Source organism: Musca vetustissima, unplaced genomic scaffold, assembly GCF_032173495.1.
Source record: "Musca vetustissima isolate MV318-11 ecotype Yass unplaced genomic scaffold, APGP_CSIRO_Mvet_v1 utg61680, whole genome shotgun sequence".
NCBI lineage: Eukaryota > Metazoa > Arthropoda > Insecta > Diptera > Muscidae > Musca > Musca vetustissima.
Genome location: NW_026882624.1, coordinates 243,552 through 262,106, shown reverse-complemented (window position 1 = coordinate 262,106; position 18,555 = coordinate 243,552). Strand labels below are relative to the sequence as shown.

The 18,555-nt window shown below is 34.2% G+C and overlaps 4 protein-coding genes across 4 annotated transcripts; 2 read left to right on the top strand and 2 right to left on the bottom strand.

The window, feature by feature from the left end:
• Positions 1-416: 416 nt before the first annotated feature.
• On the bottom strand, positions 417-2,141 carry LOC133329193 (zinc finger protein Xfin-like). Its single transcript, XM_061537687.1, has one exon. It carries the CDS (start codon positions 2,139-2,141, stop codon positions 417-419), a length of 1,725 nt encoding a protein of 574 aa, XP_061393671.1.
• Positions 2,142-3,133: 992 nt separating this feature from the next.
• Positions 3,134-4,902, top strand: LOC133329192 (pickpocket protein 28-like). Its single transcript, XM_061537686.1, is given in 2 exon segments — positions 3,134-3,560; positions 3,611-4,902. Coding segments are annotated over 2 exon segments (1,719 nt in total).
• A 3,983-nt stretch (positions 4,903-8,885) lies between these two features.
• On the top strand, positions 8,886-10,613 carry LOC133329191 (pickpocket protein 28-like). The gene is made up of 3 exons (XM_061537685.1): positions 8,886-9,114; positions 9,157-9,291; positions 9,349-10,613. The coding sequence occupies exons 1-3, from the start codon at positions 8,886-8,888 to the stop codon at positions 10,611-10,613; spliced, it is 1,629 nt and encodes a 542-aa protein (XP_061393669.1).
• Positions 10,614-11,843: 1,230 nt separating this feature from the next.
• Positions 11,844-13,676, bottom strand: LOC133329190 (pickpocket protein 28-like). The gene is made up of 2 exons (XM_061537684.1): positions 13,310-13,676; positions 11,844-13,168 (listed from the first exon to the last, which is right to left on the bottom strand). Exons 1-2 carry the CDS (start codon positions 13,674-13,676, stop codon positions 11,844-11,846), a joined length of 1,692 nt encoding a protein of 563 aa, XP_061393668.1.
• Positions 13,677-18,555: the final 4,879 nt, after the last annotated feature.

Sequence of the window (18,555 nt, the reverse complement as noted above, 5' to 3'; positions counted from 1 at the left end):
GGCACCATCTTCGAACCTGATTCAAATAATACGACGATGAGCAGAGTTTGGGTCAATTTGGACATTCTATTCGCTTAATATTGGATTTATAAAAAATGTAATATTTTGACACTTTGTGGGGAATATACCAGAAGGAGAGAACCAATGGATTTCATTCCCATCCTCAGATGCAGGATTGATAAAAATATTGGATGGATGCATTTTAAAGAATAATAAAGGCATGAATTTTAAAAATATTTTTATCAAGACTAGTATAAAAACATTCCTAAATTATATTTATATATAGCTTCAAATTGCATTTATCGAAATAAATGAATACTAAAATAAGGATATAAATCACTTTTTGTATTTTTCAATTAAAAAAAAACGAAATAAATTTATTCTAAAAAAAAGTAATAAAAATTCACATACAATATTTATGCTATAGATTGGTGGCCGGCTTCCTTTAACATATTATCCAAACGCTCACTGGCCGTCTTTAAATGTTCCAATAATCGTTGATTTTCAGCAATATTACATTTCACCTTCGGCAAAGGTTTTAAATTTTTCGGGCACACACGACAGTGGGTGCGATAACGAGCCAACGTCGTATACGATTTATCACATTGTAGGCACGGATATTTCTTGGCAAGTTTTCTCATCTGCTCAGCATTCAGTTCTCGCCGGGCATGCATTAAATGTACATAGTCCATGTGTTGGACCATTTTCGGTTTACTCGATTTCGTTTTACTACAAATGATACATTTCAAATACGACTGAAAGGGCATATGTTGAAAATGATGACGTCGCAAATCGGCATGTTTGGATGTCTTCAGAATTTGATGGCACACCAGACATAAATACATTGTCTTCAGACTATTAAGTGGACGGAATTTCGCCTGTACAGCATTTATCAGATTGTGGGCCTCGTAGACGTGAGAACGCCAAGTGATTTGATCGTTGAATTCATTACCACACTCCGGGCATAGGTAGTGTATGTATTTTTGCATTTGTTTGGTCAGATTGAAATTATCCGTTAACAATCCGTTGGAATCTGGAATTTCTTCAAACATTTCCTGGCATATGGATTCCAAATCCTGTTCACTTATATCGGAAAATTGTATAGTCGTCGTTTTACTTCTATTGTTAGAGAGCGGTGTTCTGTTGTTATGGGGCACAACAATGCCAGAATTCAGACTTTGATCCAATGCCATTTCGTGATTAAATTTCGATGCATGATCAGAATTACCTTCATCCTCCAAGTTAATGTCAAGCAGGGCCTTCTGTAATATATCACTTTTGGGCTGAGCTTCTCCCAAGAGACGTTGAATTTCTGTTATGGTATTTCTATCCGCGCAACCACCCCATTCATCGGGTATAACAATGTACTTTTTATATTTAAAAAATTCCCTTGTGTGATATTTCATAAAATGGAGCAGTAACTCCGTTTTGTATTCCTTGCGGCTGTAACAAAATGCACACTGGAAGTAGGAGGGGTATGGTAAATGGCTAAAATGATGTCTTTGCAACTGGCTACGACTGGGGCCGTCCTTCAGGGTAAACGAACATGTACTACAATAATAATTATTCGTACCAGTTATACGATTCATTTTCAAGTCTACCGATGTACTGGGATGTGCTGAATCCAAATGTAACAACCAAATGTGATAACGTTCAAACAATTTGCCGCATAAGGGACACAGGAAACGTATGTAGAATTCCTTGTTTATGCATGGATCTCGCAAGGGATTTTTAATGTCATTTCCACTATTTGAGCTTTGCACAATTGCTCCCTTATTCACCAATGCCGCGTGGTTACGATGCAGATGATCAATCAGCGACCGTTTTCGATAAAATGACCCACGACAATGTTTACAGCGATAGATTTTTGGATATGGCAAATGATTGAAACGATGATACTGCAATACCGCAGGAGTTTGATGGCCATTGGGTATCCATTTGAGACAAATTTGACATTCATGATGATTGCTATCAATTTCTTTGAAATTAAAATCACTGGATGTTTTATGGGCATAGCCATGGATGTTGTTGATGTGTCTTCGCCATTCAACTTGTGTGGTACTATGTTTGCCACATTCCGGACACAGAAATATCATGTGTTTCTCCAAAGCGTTGTCGTTAAGTTGTGCGGCGGTGGCCATTTTGTAGTAAAAAATAATTTATTTTAATTATTTTGGCGTTTGATATAAACATTAATTAGTTCACAATGAAATTAATTGTCCACTAATCGAAATAAAAAACGTTCCAAATCAAACGAATAGCTATAATGGGTAGTAATACCGGATAAAGAATAAAATCACAACAAAATCACTGATATGCTTATTGTTTACAGCGAACGAGTGTGTGTGTGATGTAGAAAGGCTGAGAGTTGTATAGAAAGGGAAAAGGAAGAAATAGAAACCAGGTGATAGTCTTATGAATTCCAATCAGAACTAATTCCGCTCCACAATTTAATTGCCGGCCAGAGATGGGAAATTGAGAATAGCTATACAATATAATATACAATATATTGTTTCCCTGAATATGATAAATAACCTATTTCCACTCTTAATTACGATTTCCACAATCGACTTCTTCAGACAAATTCTGCGGCGCAATTTTTTCAAATGATTGGAACTTCGCCACAACGAGAGCATATGAAACTGTCGTCTTTAGACTACACTATCGTCTTTAGACCTACTCAACTGATGCTCCAATTTGTAAAGTGCCTACCCTTATAATAGCCAACTGCCTCAATTGGCCATAAATCGTAAAATAAATAAATCGTAATTGTAAATAGTAAAATTGTATGCAAAGGCTATCGAACTATACCCCATCAATTATATTTTGCAGATTTAGACGCGTTTACTAATCATACGACCATGATAGGAACTGCAATGTTCATATTTAACCCAATGGACATGCCTTTCGAAGGGTTAAATGACATACGGCGTTGGTGTAGATACGCCCTAAAAATGTTACCGTTCTTACATTTTCCGAAAAATATGCAACTCTGTTACTAAAAGTAACGGTACATTTGCACATTTTATTTGTTTATTTTATTGTGTGTCGTTTATTGAATTATTTTTTATTAAAATTATTATTTTTTATTTTAAATATTTCTTGTTTATGTAAAATTTATCGTTTTTAAAAAATGAACCCTGATACATACGATTTAAATGAAAATGCCATTACCACACTCATGATGATGCCAAATGAAAAGTCACCAAACCCCACCGGCGGTAAACGGGGCAAAGAAAAAGAATCTGACAAGAAGAAACTAACCCTGGTGCAGGGTATAAAACAAATTTATTTCGAATATTGTGCCAACACTTCCATACATGGTGTACAATATTTGGGTGAACGACGTCCCTGGAAGGAGAAACTGTTTTGGGTTTCGGTGTTCTTTGTTTCGATTTGCTGCTGCACAAATTTAATACAAAATATCTATGAGAAATGGACGGAGACACCGGTGATAGTGAGTTTTTCGGAAAAATCAACACCAGTCTGGAGTATACCATTTCCGGCGGTTACCATATGTTCGGAAACAAAGCGAACTGTGAGGAAAGATGGTAAGTGAACTCCTTTTCGATATTATGAACATTAATAAAATAATTATTTTTCGTAGTTCCAACCTATATGCAGCTGCTAAATAAATTAAAAACCGAAGGTAATGATTTTCGACCAAACATCAACTCAACTGAATTCCAAGAATTCCTTACCCTTTTGCACATTTGTAATACCCAAATAATTGATGATCGTATGCAACGTTTGTCACAAACCCCACTCGATTATATTGGTATACTAAATGAAATGCTACCGGAATTTAGTCGACATTATTTCTATTGTAAATGGTTTAGTCACTTTTGTGAATGTAATCAATTGTTTACCAAATCCTATACGGAGGAAGGAGTCTGCTATACCTTTAATGGTTTAAATGGTACAGATCTGTATCGTGAAAACACGGTACAATATCAACAAATGGGTTTGGAAAGTACGGTGAAATATTCGGATATTGTAAATCGTACACTGAGTTGGTCATTGGAACAGGGCTATTCGTTGAACAGTGGTCTACACACATATCCCGCCAGGGTGTTGAGTGCTGGTGCCCGTGCTGGGCTATTTATTGTTTTGCAAAGTTTTAAAGAAGAACTCGATTATGGTTGTCGTGGTCCCATACAGGGATTTAAAGTTTTACTCCATTCACCCGATGATGTACCCTTGGTATCCAAACAATTTGTACGCATACCAATGGGTAAGGAAATTTTAATTGCCGTCAAACCCAATATGATAACCACTTCAGCAGGTATTGCAGAATATGAACCGAATCGTCGTCAATGTTATATGACCAAAGAAAGATCGCTAAAATTCTTTAAAGTTTATTCCCAAAACAACTGTGAGCTGGAATGTTTGGCCAATTATACGCTGAAAAAATGTGGTTGTGTTAAATTTTCAATGCCACGTACACCCGACACCCCTGTCTGTGGTGAAGATAAAATCCATTGTTACGACCGTGCTGAGGATAGCCTTTTGCTAAAAGAATTCACCGAAGGTCTGAAGGACATTCTAATGGAAGATCGTTTGGAAACCGAATGCAATTGTATGCCAGCATGTACTGCCTTGGAATATAATACGGAAATTTCTCAGGCAAATTTTGATTTGTCCGATATGTTGGAGGCAACTGGAAATTTAGATTATTTGCAAGACAATCCTGGAGCACAAATGTCGCGGTTATCGATTTATTTTAAAGAAAATCAATTTATTACCTCAAAACGATCTGAGTTATATGGTGTAACGGATTTTCTTGCCAATTGTGGTGGTATTTTTGGTTTATTTATGGGATTTTCTATATTGAGTATGGTTGAAATGATTTATCACTTTTCATTGCGTTTATGGTCGAATATGAGGCATCAAAATAAATAGGGGTTTTATTAGTAAATATATTTATATAAAATTATGTTCTTTTATTTTTTTAAACAACTAATATATATTTTTAAATTTTGTCTATGTTAAATATTTAATTTTTTTAATTTTATAACAATTTATTATCATTTGATTTTATTGGTTATGTTTTACTATATTTATTTACTTATTACTTTTTTTGTTTTTTCTTTGTTACATATTTCTATATTACCATTGTTAAATATTTTTAAATTTAAAATTTTATTTTTTTATTAACAGAAATTTTTATAAAAAATTAAATTTGTGTTTTCTTGTGAAAACACTTTATTTAATTTTACACTTCAGAAAATTATATAAAAATTAAATGTTTGTTTTCTTGTGAAAATATTACCATTTTATTTGTTTTTTGTTTTATTTTATTTCGAAAATGTTATACTGTTGTAAATTTGTAATAAACCATATTTTTATATATAAGTGCACAAGCTTTGTAATCATATCTTTTTTAATATTTCTTGTTATATCAAATATATTTGTATGTAAAATAATTATGTTGTTTTATTCAGGATTCTTAAAAATAATTTTCTCAAGAACCACCACAAATATAGGCTAGCATTTTTTTACCCTTCACCACACTGTGGTACATTTATCATCCGATTTGGATGAAATTTGGAACAGCTCATATATTTGGCACAAGGACGAACCCTACTGAAATTGGGAAACATCGGTTCAGATTTAGATATAGCTCCCATATATAATTACGTCCGATTTATGGTAAATGGTGCAACAAAGTCCCTAAATATCTTTCGATATGCACGAAACTTTCGTGAAAATCGGTTCAGATTTAGATATACCTCCCATATATATAGGGGAGAGGGGGGCACCTTTGAACACTTTTTTCTTTCAAGCCTCATAAAATGTTTTTTTATAATTTTTGGTTTCTTATAAGTTTTAACTAATAGGTACATATGTACTGTTTTAATGGACGAACTCAAAGTGTTCAAAACTGCCCCCCCAGGGGGGCACCTTTGAACAAGGCTTGACATTTTTGAACGACATGGATTTTTACAGTGTTTATGTTCAAATATGTATGTATTTTATTAATACATATCAGAAATGCATTAATTCATTAAAAAATATATAAAAAATTTTCAAAATTTTAAAAATTTAGATCAAAAGTTATTAAAACATAAAATGACTTAAAAACAAAAATTAATATGGTGAAAAATACAGTTAATTTCGTAATCTTATTAACCGATTTGAAATTTTGAGAAATCGAAGCCAAAAGTTAAAAACTTATGTTTTTACTCGAGTTTAATGGGCATGTTCAAAGGTGCCCCACCCATGGCATTTTACGGAAATTTAAAATAACTTTTTTTGTAATAAATATATATGAAAGAAAATACATAAGTTATGTTTGAAATGATTGTTGGAATGCAAAAAATTTGTTTGACGAAAGAAAACTATCACATAATTCTTCCTGCGCCCTTACAACCAAATGAATAAAAGTTTACAATCACACTGAGAAAACATGGTCACCCATGCACAAATTTTCAACAACTGAAAAAGCAAGCCAAAGTGGTTTACGCATATAGAGAACAAGATTGCCATATACAAAAATGTGGTTGCAGGTCGGAAAAATATTAAACCAAGATTTTATGAGCGCTGTTCAAAGGTGCCCCACGTTCAAAGGTGCCCCCCTCTCCCCTATATATTTTCGTCCGATTTAATGTAAATGGTGCACCCTAAATATTTTTCGATATGCACGAAATTTGGCACAACGTATTGAATTAAGTCTGGAATGGTGTGTGTTAAGTTTCGTGAAAATCGGTTATGATTAAGATTAATTTTCGTCCGATTTAAGGTAAATGGTGCACCAAAGTCCCTAAATATCTTTCGATTTGCACGAAATTTGGCATAGCGTACTGAATTGAGTCAAAAATGATGTGTACTAAGTTTCGTGAAAGTTGGTTCAGATTTAGATATAGCTTCCATATATATTTTCGTCCGATTTAAGGTAAATGGTGCGCCAAAGACCCTAAATATCTTTCGATTTGCACTAAATTTGGCACAGCGTTTTTAATTAAGTCTGAAATGATGTGTGTTAAGTTTCGTGAAAATCGGTTCAGATTTAGATTAATTTTCGTCCGATTTAAGGTAAATGGTGCGCCAAAGTCCCTAAATATCTCTCGATTTGCACGAAATTCGGCATAGAGTACTGTATTTGGCCTAGAATGACGTACGTGAAGTTTCGTAAAAATCTGTTCAGATTTAGATATAGCTCCCAAACATATTTTCGTCCGATTTATATGTCTTTCGTTCAATTTCATGTCAATGTTCGTTTGAAAAGGCGACGTCTGTTAGGTGACTATGAAGAATATACACAAAGTGGTGAAGGTTATTGTCGGCCCATTCCGACTTTACTACTTTCCTTACCGATTTAAGAATATTTTTTCAGCACAATAGGCGTGGTTTTTTAAGGGAATATTTTATTAGGCACCATCACAACTACAGACTTGGATTTTTAAAGAATATTTTATTAGGAACCACCAGAAATATAGGCGTGGATTTTTTAAATATTTTCATGGGCACCACAAATAAATAGATGCGTGGATTTTTTAAAGAATATTTTATTAGGAACCTCCACAAATAAGGCGTGGAATGTTTAAAGAATATTTTATTATGAACCACCTCAAATATAGGCGTGGATTTCCTAAAGAATATTTTATTAGGAACCACCTCAAATATAGTCATGGATTTTTAAAGAATATTTCTCAGGAAAAAACCCCTAATATAAACGTGGAGTTTTTAAAGAAATCACCCCAAGAATAGGCTTGCATTTTTAAAGATTTTCTCATGAGCCACCACAAATATAAGCGTGGATTTTTTTAAGAATATTTTATTAGGAACCACCATTAATATAGGCGTAGAGTTTTTAAAGAATATTTTATTAGGAACCACCACAAATATAGGCGTATAGAACTTCTAAAGATGTTCAATAGACATATAATAAAATTCGCACCACATTAATTGCGTTTCTCTTTATTTGATAGAAAAATTATTCTCCATGGAGTCTGGTCTATTTTCTTAATTTCATTCTCTTGATTACAAAAACAATTCAACAAAAATGTACAAAACAACATTAGACGACTAGTAAATAAAACGGGTGCGGTGAATATTAGCTTTATTGCCAAATTATTGCAAATTCTATGATTAGTATTCTATTGTATTCCGAGCGTAACAGAATATAAGACCGTAAAAATATAATAAAATTGCAGATGTCGGATCTGATGGTATTCATTTCTGTGTTAAAGTTTTAAAAGTATATCGTGTTTCAAGGTAATTGTGAGAAAACATAATACAGATTCTAGACGAATTTTTGTAAAAAAAATATTGAATACAAATATGCTTATTGAATACAAATATGTGAAGTGTTCTGTATTGTACTCTACATGTGTCCAATATTAATGTAAACAATTCAATTAGCCATTAATCTAAGGGTAATAAAATTATAGAAAGTTTTTAATTGAGTATGACGTTTTGATATACCGTTCATCATAAGGTGGAGTTAAATTTGTCATTCCGTTAATAACATTTCGAAATATTCACCGTAGACCCCATAATCTTGATCAGAATAGAATTCTATATCCATATTGGCTCTAATTTAATATATTGGCTTATCAGTGGGTGTCAAAATTTCCTATCCAAACTTATAAATTTATGTCTGTTGTCGTTTTGGTATAGCCCCATATAACTGTACCCCTAATTTAAAATGTTAAGGATTTTGGTATTTGGTACAAAATGTGTACATAAATCATACTGAATTCAGAATAGGCGACAAAAATTGGTACAGAATGGCGTGTGTTTAGGTTCCGATGTATGTACATATAGTTTCCATACATAATTGAATACACCCTTTGAAAGGTCCTCTTAATAAATAAAAAATATTCTAATTAAATAATATTCTATTTTTAGATACATACTGTCAGTCAGTAACCTCAACTAATATGAATTCCAATGCTTCCAAACACCTTCCTCGGAATGGCAAATACAACGAAATGTCGCATTTGTCTCAGTTGGCTGCCCGAAAACAATCGTCATCTCAAACAAAACACAAGAAAACCTTACGTGAAGGTCTAATAGAAATCTACTATGAATATTGTGCGAATACCTCCGTACATGGTGTACAGTATTTAGGACAAAACCGACCCTGGAAGGAAATCATTTTTTGGTTGGGTATTTTTGCCATCTCAATTTATTATTGTGCGTACACAATAGCCCAAGTCTATCACAAATGGAATGATACACCAGTTATTGTTAGCTTTTCGGAGCGATCCATTCCTGTTTCGGATATTCCCTTTCCAGCCATAACTATTTGTCCAGAAATTAGAAGAAAAGTGGCAGATGATGATGGTAAGCTAAGACAACATAATTTTAAATTGAAAAGTATTCAAAATGTTCTCCTTCCAGGTCCCAGTTTCAGCGAATTACTTAGCAATTTAACATTTGGTTTGGGTATACCAGACAACTTAACACAAACGCAATTGGAAGAATTTCTAACGCTGTTACACACCTGTAACACAGATGTCTATTCCACGAATATTCCCCGACTTTCGAATACCACAATCGATTATATTCGCATCATAAATACCATGTCAATGGGTTTCGCAGAACAAGCTGTTGTTTGTAAATGGTTTGGTCTCGAAGACGAATGCAGTGATTTGTTAACCAAAACCTATACCGATAATGGTTTATGTTATACCTTTAATGGTTTCAATGGCACCGATTTGTATCGTGAAAATACAGTACAATATCAGCTAATGGGTCTCGAGAATCATGTCAACAAGTCTGCCAAACAACGCATTAATCGAACTTTAAATTGGTCACTCGAGGAGGGATATCCCAAAAATGCTCCCCTAAAAACATATCCTGCCAGAGTGGTGAGTGCCAGTACAAGGGCAGCATTCGAGGCGGGTCTTCGTGTACTCACCGATAATATCGATTATAGTTGCAGCCTTGGAACTGAAGGCTTTAAAATTGTCCTACACACCCCCAATGATGTACCGCTACTTTCCAAACGTTTTGTACGCATTTCACCACACAAAGAAGTGGCAATTACCGTTAAGCCGGTGATGTTAACCACATCGGATGGTGTTGCCAATTATTCACCCGAGAAACGTAAATGTTTCCTAAATCGTGAACGCTACCTGAAATTCTTTAAGGTTTACAGTGAACGGAATTGTGAAATGGAATGCCTCACCAATTATACCCTGCAACAATGCGGTTGTGTTAAATTCTCTATGCCACGTACTGCCGATATGCCCATATGCAGCGAGGATAAAATCCATTGTTACATTCAAGCCGAAGATAAAATGTTATTGGAGAATTTCGGTAATCGTGATAAGGATGCTTGCAATTGTATGCCATCGTGTACATCATTGGAATACGATGTGGAATTGGCACAATCGGATTTTAGTGAAAAACAAATATTTTCGGCATTTCGTATCGAAGATGTGGCAACGACAAAATGGTCACATTTAATTGTTCATTTTAAAGAAAATCAATTTATCACCTCGAAACGTTCGGTACTGTTTGGGTTCACTGATTTCCTGGGAAATTGTGGTGGAGTTTTGGGACTTTTTATGGGTTTTTCAATATTGAGTTTAATCGAATGGTTCTATCACATTACATTGCGTTTATGGTCGAATATGAGATCGAGAAAAAGACAAATTTAGATTAATTGAAAATAAAACGAACGATTTTTTAATTCAAAAACTATTGATTAAGGGATGTAAATTATAAATACATTTTGTGATAAATAAAAATAAATATTTATTTTAAAAATATCATAAAGGCTGTTTATTTATTAAATGAACGAAGTACATTCGATATATCGCCTGAAACGGCATTTAGGAATTTAGGTTGTAATAGGTTGTAATTCAGAATTGCATTTACAAAAAAATAAATAAATCAATTCAATTCAATATCTCGATTTGCTCAAATTCTATGCTAAATTGAGATAATTTCAAACCCTCCCCTTCAAAAAAAAAAAAGTTTTTAACCAAAAATTGCAATAAGCCTGTTTTTTAGCAAATGAATATGTAATAAAACAACGATCATGTAAGGATATCAGCTGCCTCTCAAGTTTGCTGTCAAAATCCATTATTGTGAATTGACTTCCATAATTTGAGAATGTAAACAAAATCCAATTTTGACCAGAACTAAAATCAACTGTTCTTTCTCAAGTCTAATGTCAAAAATGTAGACCATGATGCAATAATAAGGTGATGCATCACAACAAAAACCTTTGTTTTTGTCTCGATTATCTGTCAAATTTTTCCATATAATATTTTAAATGGTTTGACATTAGACATCGAATTCAAGTAGAAATTCTCTACCCACTTTGACAGTTAATCAGCTGACTGTCAACATTATTTCATTTTAATACCGGTCTAAACAGCTAGCTATTTTGACTACTTATTCATTGTGGCATTATTTAGATGTTTACAATTTTTATAATAAAATGAAAACTAAAAATTGTATGTATTTTTTTATTTAATTAACATTTATTAATATAAACATTGATAATCTACAATTCATTCCTTTATAGCCCTCCAATTAACCCATAATCACATGGTAAAATGAAGAGTATGTCAAAAATTAAACCGCGTTTGCATTTTTACAATGGAATTCAATTCACAATAATGGATTTTGACAGCAAACTTGAGAGACAGCTGATATTCAGCTGGTCTCTCTGGATGACTTGAGAAATAGCAGCTGATTTTTGCTAGCTGGGATCTTGTCTGCATACGTAAACAAATAATACTGATCTAAACAGCTAGGATTTTGTACCTCGATTTAAAAGGCATAGATAGCTGCGGATTATTTTTTATAATAAAATAAAAAATTTATGTATTTTTTTATTTAATTCAAATTTATTAATACACACATTGATAATTTACATTTTATTCCTTTTTAGCCTTCCAATTGGCCCATAGACGCATAGTAAAATGAAATATAATCTCAGCTATACTCAAGAGAGAGAAACCAATAAATAGACCACCAATACCACCACAATTTGATAGCAAATCATAAAAACTAAATAGCTTCGAACGTTTGGTGGCAATAAATTGGTTGTTCTTAAAATAAATCGAAATGAGAGACAATTCAATATCGGGCATAATATCCAACCAAGTGTCCATATTTAATAAAGCCATTAATGTCTTCTTCACATCCAAATGACCCTTCGAGATTTGCATATCATATTCCAGCGAAGTACAGGATGGTAGGCAATTACATTGTGTCACCAGTTTACCGTCATCCTGATTATCCTGATACGCCTTAAATTTATTGAACAACATTTCCTCTTCGGCTGTTTTATAACACTCAATTGCATCTAAATTACAAATAGGCATATCGGCAGTATGTGGCATTGAGAATCGAACACAATCGCATTTGTGGAGTGTGTAATTGGTCAGGCATTCCAATTCACAATTATCCGCATTATAGATTTTAAAGAATTTCAAGGGCCGTTCATGTTCGAAATAACATTGACGTTTTTGCGGCGAATAGATGGCAATATCGCTTGAGGTTTGCATTAGTTTTGGTTTCACTGCAATCGAAACTTCCTTACCCATATCGATGCGTACAAATCTCTTTGATACCGAAGGCACAGTATCGGGTGAATGTAATATCAGTTTGTAACCCTGGGTTGGGCCGCGACATGTGTAGTCATTATTTTCTTTTAGATTAAATAATGCAGATCTCAATCCAGCACTACTGCCACAGCTCACAACCCTGGCCGGGTATGTATTAAGTGGGCTATTAACAGCATAACCCTGTTCCAAAGACCATGCTAATGTACGATTTATTAGTTCGGTATTTTCAATGGAACTATGTAAACCCATTGTGCGATATTGCACTGTGCTCTCACGATATAAATCGGTGGCATTTAAACCATTAAATGTATAACAGACACCTTCTTCCGTATAGATTTTCGTATATAAATGTGTAATGTTCATTGGATTCGAGGACCAAAAGTGTCCTTCGTTATTCATACTCAAATCGGGCGCCATTTCACTAAGTATTGCCATATAATCGAGAGGGGGATATTGTAAATTGGTTAAATCGATTTCAACACTACCATCCGCCTTGCCATCATTGAGATAATCCAAATCACATACTTGGGCTAGTGTTAGAAAATCACGTAATTCTTTTGAGGTTATGTTGGAGTTGCCGGAAAATGCATCTATCGATTTGAGTTGTGAATATAAAGCATTAAAACTGGGTCCTAAAGGATTGGGGAGAGAATGAGAGGGGAGTTGGATTAAAAGTGGAAGTATTATATGACTGTGTTGGAAACAGATTCCGTAGTCTATGTCTTCTATTTGTAAAAAACGTAAAAAGTTTTCATCGTTTAAAACATACTCACCTTTATTCAATGGCCGCTTAGTTTCCGGACAAATGGTAACAGCTGGAAATGGTATTTTCGATATATCCACAGAACTTTCCGAAAAACTCACGATTACTGGACGATCTTTCCATTTTCCAAATGTCTGCATGACAGATGTCACACAATAGAAAAGGGATAAAAATATAACGCACAGCCAAAATATATTCTCCCGCAAAGGCCGTTGTTGGCTAAAATATGGAACTCCATGTAATGCGGTATTCCCCGAATATTCGATGAAAGTTTCCTTGAATGCTTGACACAATGGTTTTTTCTTGTTTGAATTTGATGTGTTGATATTTGATTCAGCATCGCGGTTAACTTGCATTAACTCTGTGGCGGTAGACATGTTGGTAGCTTGAAGCTTTAATAATAAGAGTGTAGAGAAGACATTGTTATTGTAATTATCCAAGATCATTTATCATATTTAAATACATACAGTTTTAGTTTTTATAAATGAAATTATTTAATCTTATATCAAATTCATTTGCATTTTATTAGCAACCCATTTGACCGTTTCAACTTGACGCTTCTTGTGCAAAATTTAAACTGAAGGATGTCTCTTTTTTGTTTCCATTGTCATCGACTGTTGGGAGAGTAAACACACACATATACGCTCATTGTGGAAAGTGATATTAATTTTTATTTACCGGTTAGATGGATCCCCATCCACATATGGCACTAATGCACAAAATAGTACGATAACGGCGATGGCTAGACCTGTTTTCTCTTTTGTCAGTAATTTTTGATTATTTTTCTCTCACTTACGCTCTCACACACTTACTCTCAATTTAGTTCTGTTCAACACTGACATATGGTCTCACACATACTTAGTCAGTTTGGTGTGTAGAGAGAGAGCGAGAGGACGAGAATGACGTTCTCTAGAGAATTACCGGTACAGGAGATCCCCAAATAAATTAGAAAATATCCCCAACCCCATGTTATCATAAAATAATATGTACATTCATTCGGATGTAGGGAGATAGAAGAAGTATTATATATACACAAATAATAACAACACAATATTTTACATTTACGTACAGAAAAATGGCACAACTATTTTAAATCGCAAAATACAACCAGATGATTTACTGATGATTTATCATTAAACACATTCGATCTAAATGAGCTTGATAATGGCTCATTTAGACCGATCAGCTGTTTCAAGATCTATTAATAAATCGATAACACCCTGCAAGCGAAAGTCAGCTGATTTTCTAATGTCAAAAATGTAGACTTTCTTTACAATGTCATAATAGAAGTCAATTCACAATAATGGGTTTTTACAGCAAACTTGAGAGGCAGGCATGGTACAATTATAAAAGGTAACAGCAAATCCCAGCTGATTTGATTCCATCGTAATACTAGTGTCAATATGAATTTGACAAATTATGTTTTAAAAAATCACCCAACAGGAAAATTGGGAATGCATACAATTTGAAATTGTTCTTTATTAAATGTGCTCCCGTATTCAATTTACTCAATCTGCCTCATGGGAAAGTTTCAGGAAGCAAATCTTTCTTCAAGGAATAACTCGCTATTCCCAGCATTTTCATATGTGTTACACATACATATATGTGGCAATGGCTCAATTATAGGAAAGATGTGGAAGCGATAGAAATATAAATTTGAAAGATTTTCATTCATGTTTTTCAATTTTTATTTTGAGGATTCGAAAATATTTAATTTTCAAAATAAAAATAGTTTGATGATAATTTGTTTGTTTGTTTACATTTTTCCGTCAAATGAGTTGACACTAGTAGAACTTACAACAACAATTTTCCATGTGGTTGTTGTATCGTTTTTTGTACAACAACACTTGCTGTTATCTTCTATTATTATACCATGAGAGGCAGGTGATATCCAGCTGGTCTGCCTGGATAGCCTTATTAATAGGGTTTGAGCTGTTTCTTAAATTTATTGTCTAAATCAAGATCTATGAATAACTGGATAGACTTGTAAGCAAAAGAGCAAAGTGGGTATACACTTCCGGAGGAACTGATACAAAATATAATCTTGACTGATGATGAACAGGACACCACGGGGATTCCGGCCCATAATACACCGGAAGATTGCTGTAGCTCCAACGAAGGAAGTTTACACCCTGTTGACAAACTGAATGCAATTCTGATTCAGTTGACCGCAACTGAATCGATGTCCGATGATCGGAACTACCCGAGAAGCATCCGATGCGAAACACTATAAACGTGCTGTATCGTATCTCCGCAAATTCGTAGGGCAAGATGCGAATTTGCTTCGTAAGGAAATTCGAAGGAACCTATCCGCACGGTTTTCATCGTGAGCTTCAGATGGAGAGGATCTTTCTCCCGAAACAAACAGTTGAGCGATCAAAAACCTCTAAGGAGATTTCTGAAACGAGCAATTTAGTAGAGCCGTGAAGCCCAAAGTCTTTGGCAAAGTTGTGGAGCTGACTTCTGATCCGAAGCCTAACCCTAGTCAAAAGGCAATGGAAAAGGTTGTTGAGTACACCCCGAAACCAACTGGCACCCATAAGGTTGATGAAGGACTCTGTCTTAAAGCCCGATTCTACGCCAATTAACATAAGATAAAACGGTTGGTAGCAAGGTTTTTGGTAGCACCACCGTTGGTCGGAACAGGAAGAAGGTCAAGTCAGCCAAGGAACCATCGTCTTCTGGAATATTGCCCCACAGCACAAATCTGTGAAGCGCATTCGCTCATCTGAAGGTCCACAACCTTTACCGAAAAATTCGATGACTTCGCGTCTGACTGACCCACAACCACGCATGCGGCTGCCGCTAAGCAACAAAATGCGGAGAAGAAACCGAGTACAGAAAAGGCATCAACCTCCTCTGGAAAAATTAACTCAAAGGTGCATGGTCAAAGGCACAAAAACCATACAACAGATCGACCACGGTAGCTGCTGACGAAGACTTTCAAGCGACAATCATCGATAAAACTGATCCTTTTGGTAGAATTAGTGACAGTCACTGTTTGCTTTTTGAAGCAGGCCATCGATCGGCTAACTCGTGAGAACGGTGGATGGCTTTGGCGCAATTTGGGAAGAGGCTAACCTTGCTGCCGTCTCCTTATCTGAGATCCCGTCCAGACGGATTCTCTCAGCCTGGGTCGCCCCACCATATGTGCACAAAGAACTCCTGCTGAAAATGATGACACTGCAAAATCCTAACCTCACTACTTCGAGTTGGGCTGTTATCATTCCAACACCATGTAACAAGGATGGAGGGATGGTTGCAAGAGTGGCAGTTGACACCCCCTGCGCAGCAAAGGCTGCGCATCCTGGAGATTAATCGGCATCACTGCAAAGCCACCGGCGCCGAACTACTCTTGTCCCTCACGAACTCTGAAGTGGGTATTGTCTTGGTTCAGGAACCATACATATATAAAAATGCGGTTTCTTGATTAAAAAATGCCAATTTCGACGTCGACATGAATCGTAAATCTTGATAAATGCATATTATCAATAGAATTTTCTAAATTTGATGCGATATAAATCAATTGGTATATAAATGTGTAATATTCGTTGGACCAACCTTCATCATGTATATATAGATCGGGCGCCATTTCACTGTCTTACAATCGAGAGTTGAATATTTTGTGCACTGAGGTTAGAAAATTTTGTAATTCAGTTGAGGTTAAAACTGAAACTATTAAAATAAGAGGATGGGGAGAAAAATTAATGAAGTTAATTTATGAAAGCGTTTGATACTTTAATTTTGTGCTACAATTTTTAGCAATAATTTTATTTCAAATTTCAAGATAGCATATAATTACATTTTAATCACCATACACAAATATCTATACATTTTCTTTGTTCTTGTTTCAAATTATTATTTATTTATTTATTTTTTTTTTTTTGGCAACACATACAATTATACTAAATGGTTTGTTTACTATTGTTGTTGCCGGCAGGCAACGGAGCATTCCAAACAAAAAAATCTATTAAGAGACTTAGGCAGTCCACACATCTCAAAATGCACACACGCACACAAGTGAATTTTCAATATACTAATTTTTAAGTGACTTCATCGAAATTTTGTTTTTTGTTTGTTTTTTTTTTTGCGGATGAGCAAAAAAAAAAGGGCAATACTTTTTAAAAGAAGATAATTGAATAACTGACACCAAAAACATCTTTAATCTCGAATCATGTGAATTAAATTATGTATTTGTTAAATATTTAAGTGTCATAATGTTCGTACGCATTATTGTGCTATAATTCTATCCACTACTGTGGGATTATTTTATACACAAAATATATGTCTATCGAGGGATTCTCTCCCGCTTTTTGATGAGTGTGTATGCGTGAGTGACATGAACTGACAACTCAATATTTTCGGTTTGCGATGCAAAAGAGCACCCAAATTCCATACCTCAGTATAGGATTTGGCGTCCAGACAGCAATTGTTAATTTGGAACAGCGCCTGTTTTAAAAAGGTTAATTAAATAATTAATTTCTTATAATTGCAAAAATTAAATGACAAATATATAACAAAATGTTAAGATTTTAAAATTTAAGTGCAGTACATGTCATTTGTAAATTAATCGCAAAAATATTAAGAGATAAATGAAAGGACAAAAAATAATAACCTGAAATGTCTCCTTTGAAAATTTTATAAACAATATCTTGGAAATTCAGTAAAAATTATAAATAAATAGTGAATACTAGATATACTCTAGACTTATGAAAAGTGTACACTTGAAATTCCCTTATAATTTGACATTTGTTTGCTTATTCGACAGACATTCAAATTAAAGGATCATTTAAATGATACCTTTTTTGAAAAAAAAACACCTCTTCATAATCTTTTAAAAAGTGGTACGGAAAATTATGCTCTTGTCAGTTTAAACAGCTGATTACAAAAGGAATATAAAAGTGCATTTAAAAATACGTTTTTAAATCGACTCGATTAACGAAATCCAGAAATACACCCTAATTGTTTACACATACCTTTAATCATGATTTAAATGTCAATCAGCTGATATTTGTTAGTATACATACAAAATTATTAAGTGGCGCCTAAAAAATTTGCTTGCAATTTGAAAAAGAAAAGAAAAATTACAACAATGGAGATGTTTTTCATGCTCTGATCGTTTGGAAAGTAAAAAAATCACCTAAAACCACAAAAATTCTATAAATAATTTTTGTTTTCCTTTAATTTTTCATTTTTGCATTTGGCAGGCGTTGAATATAAAAACAAACAACATGTAAAAACTGTTGCAAATTTTGG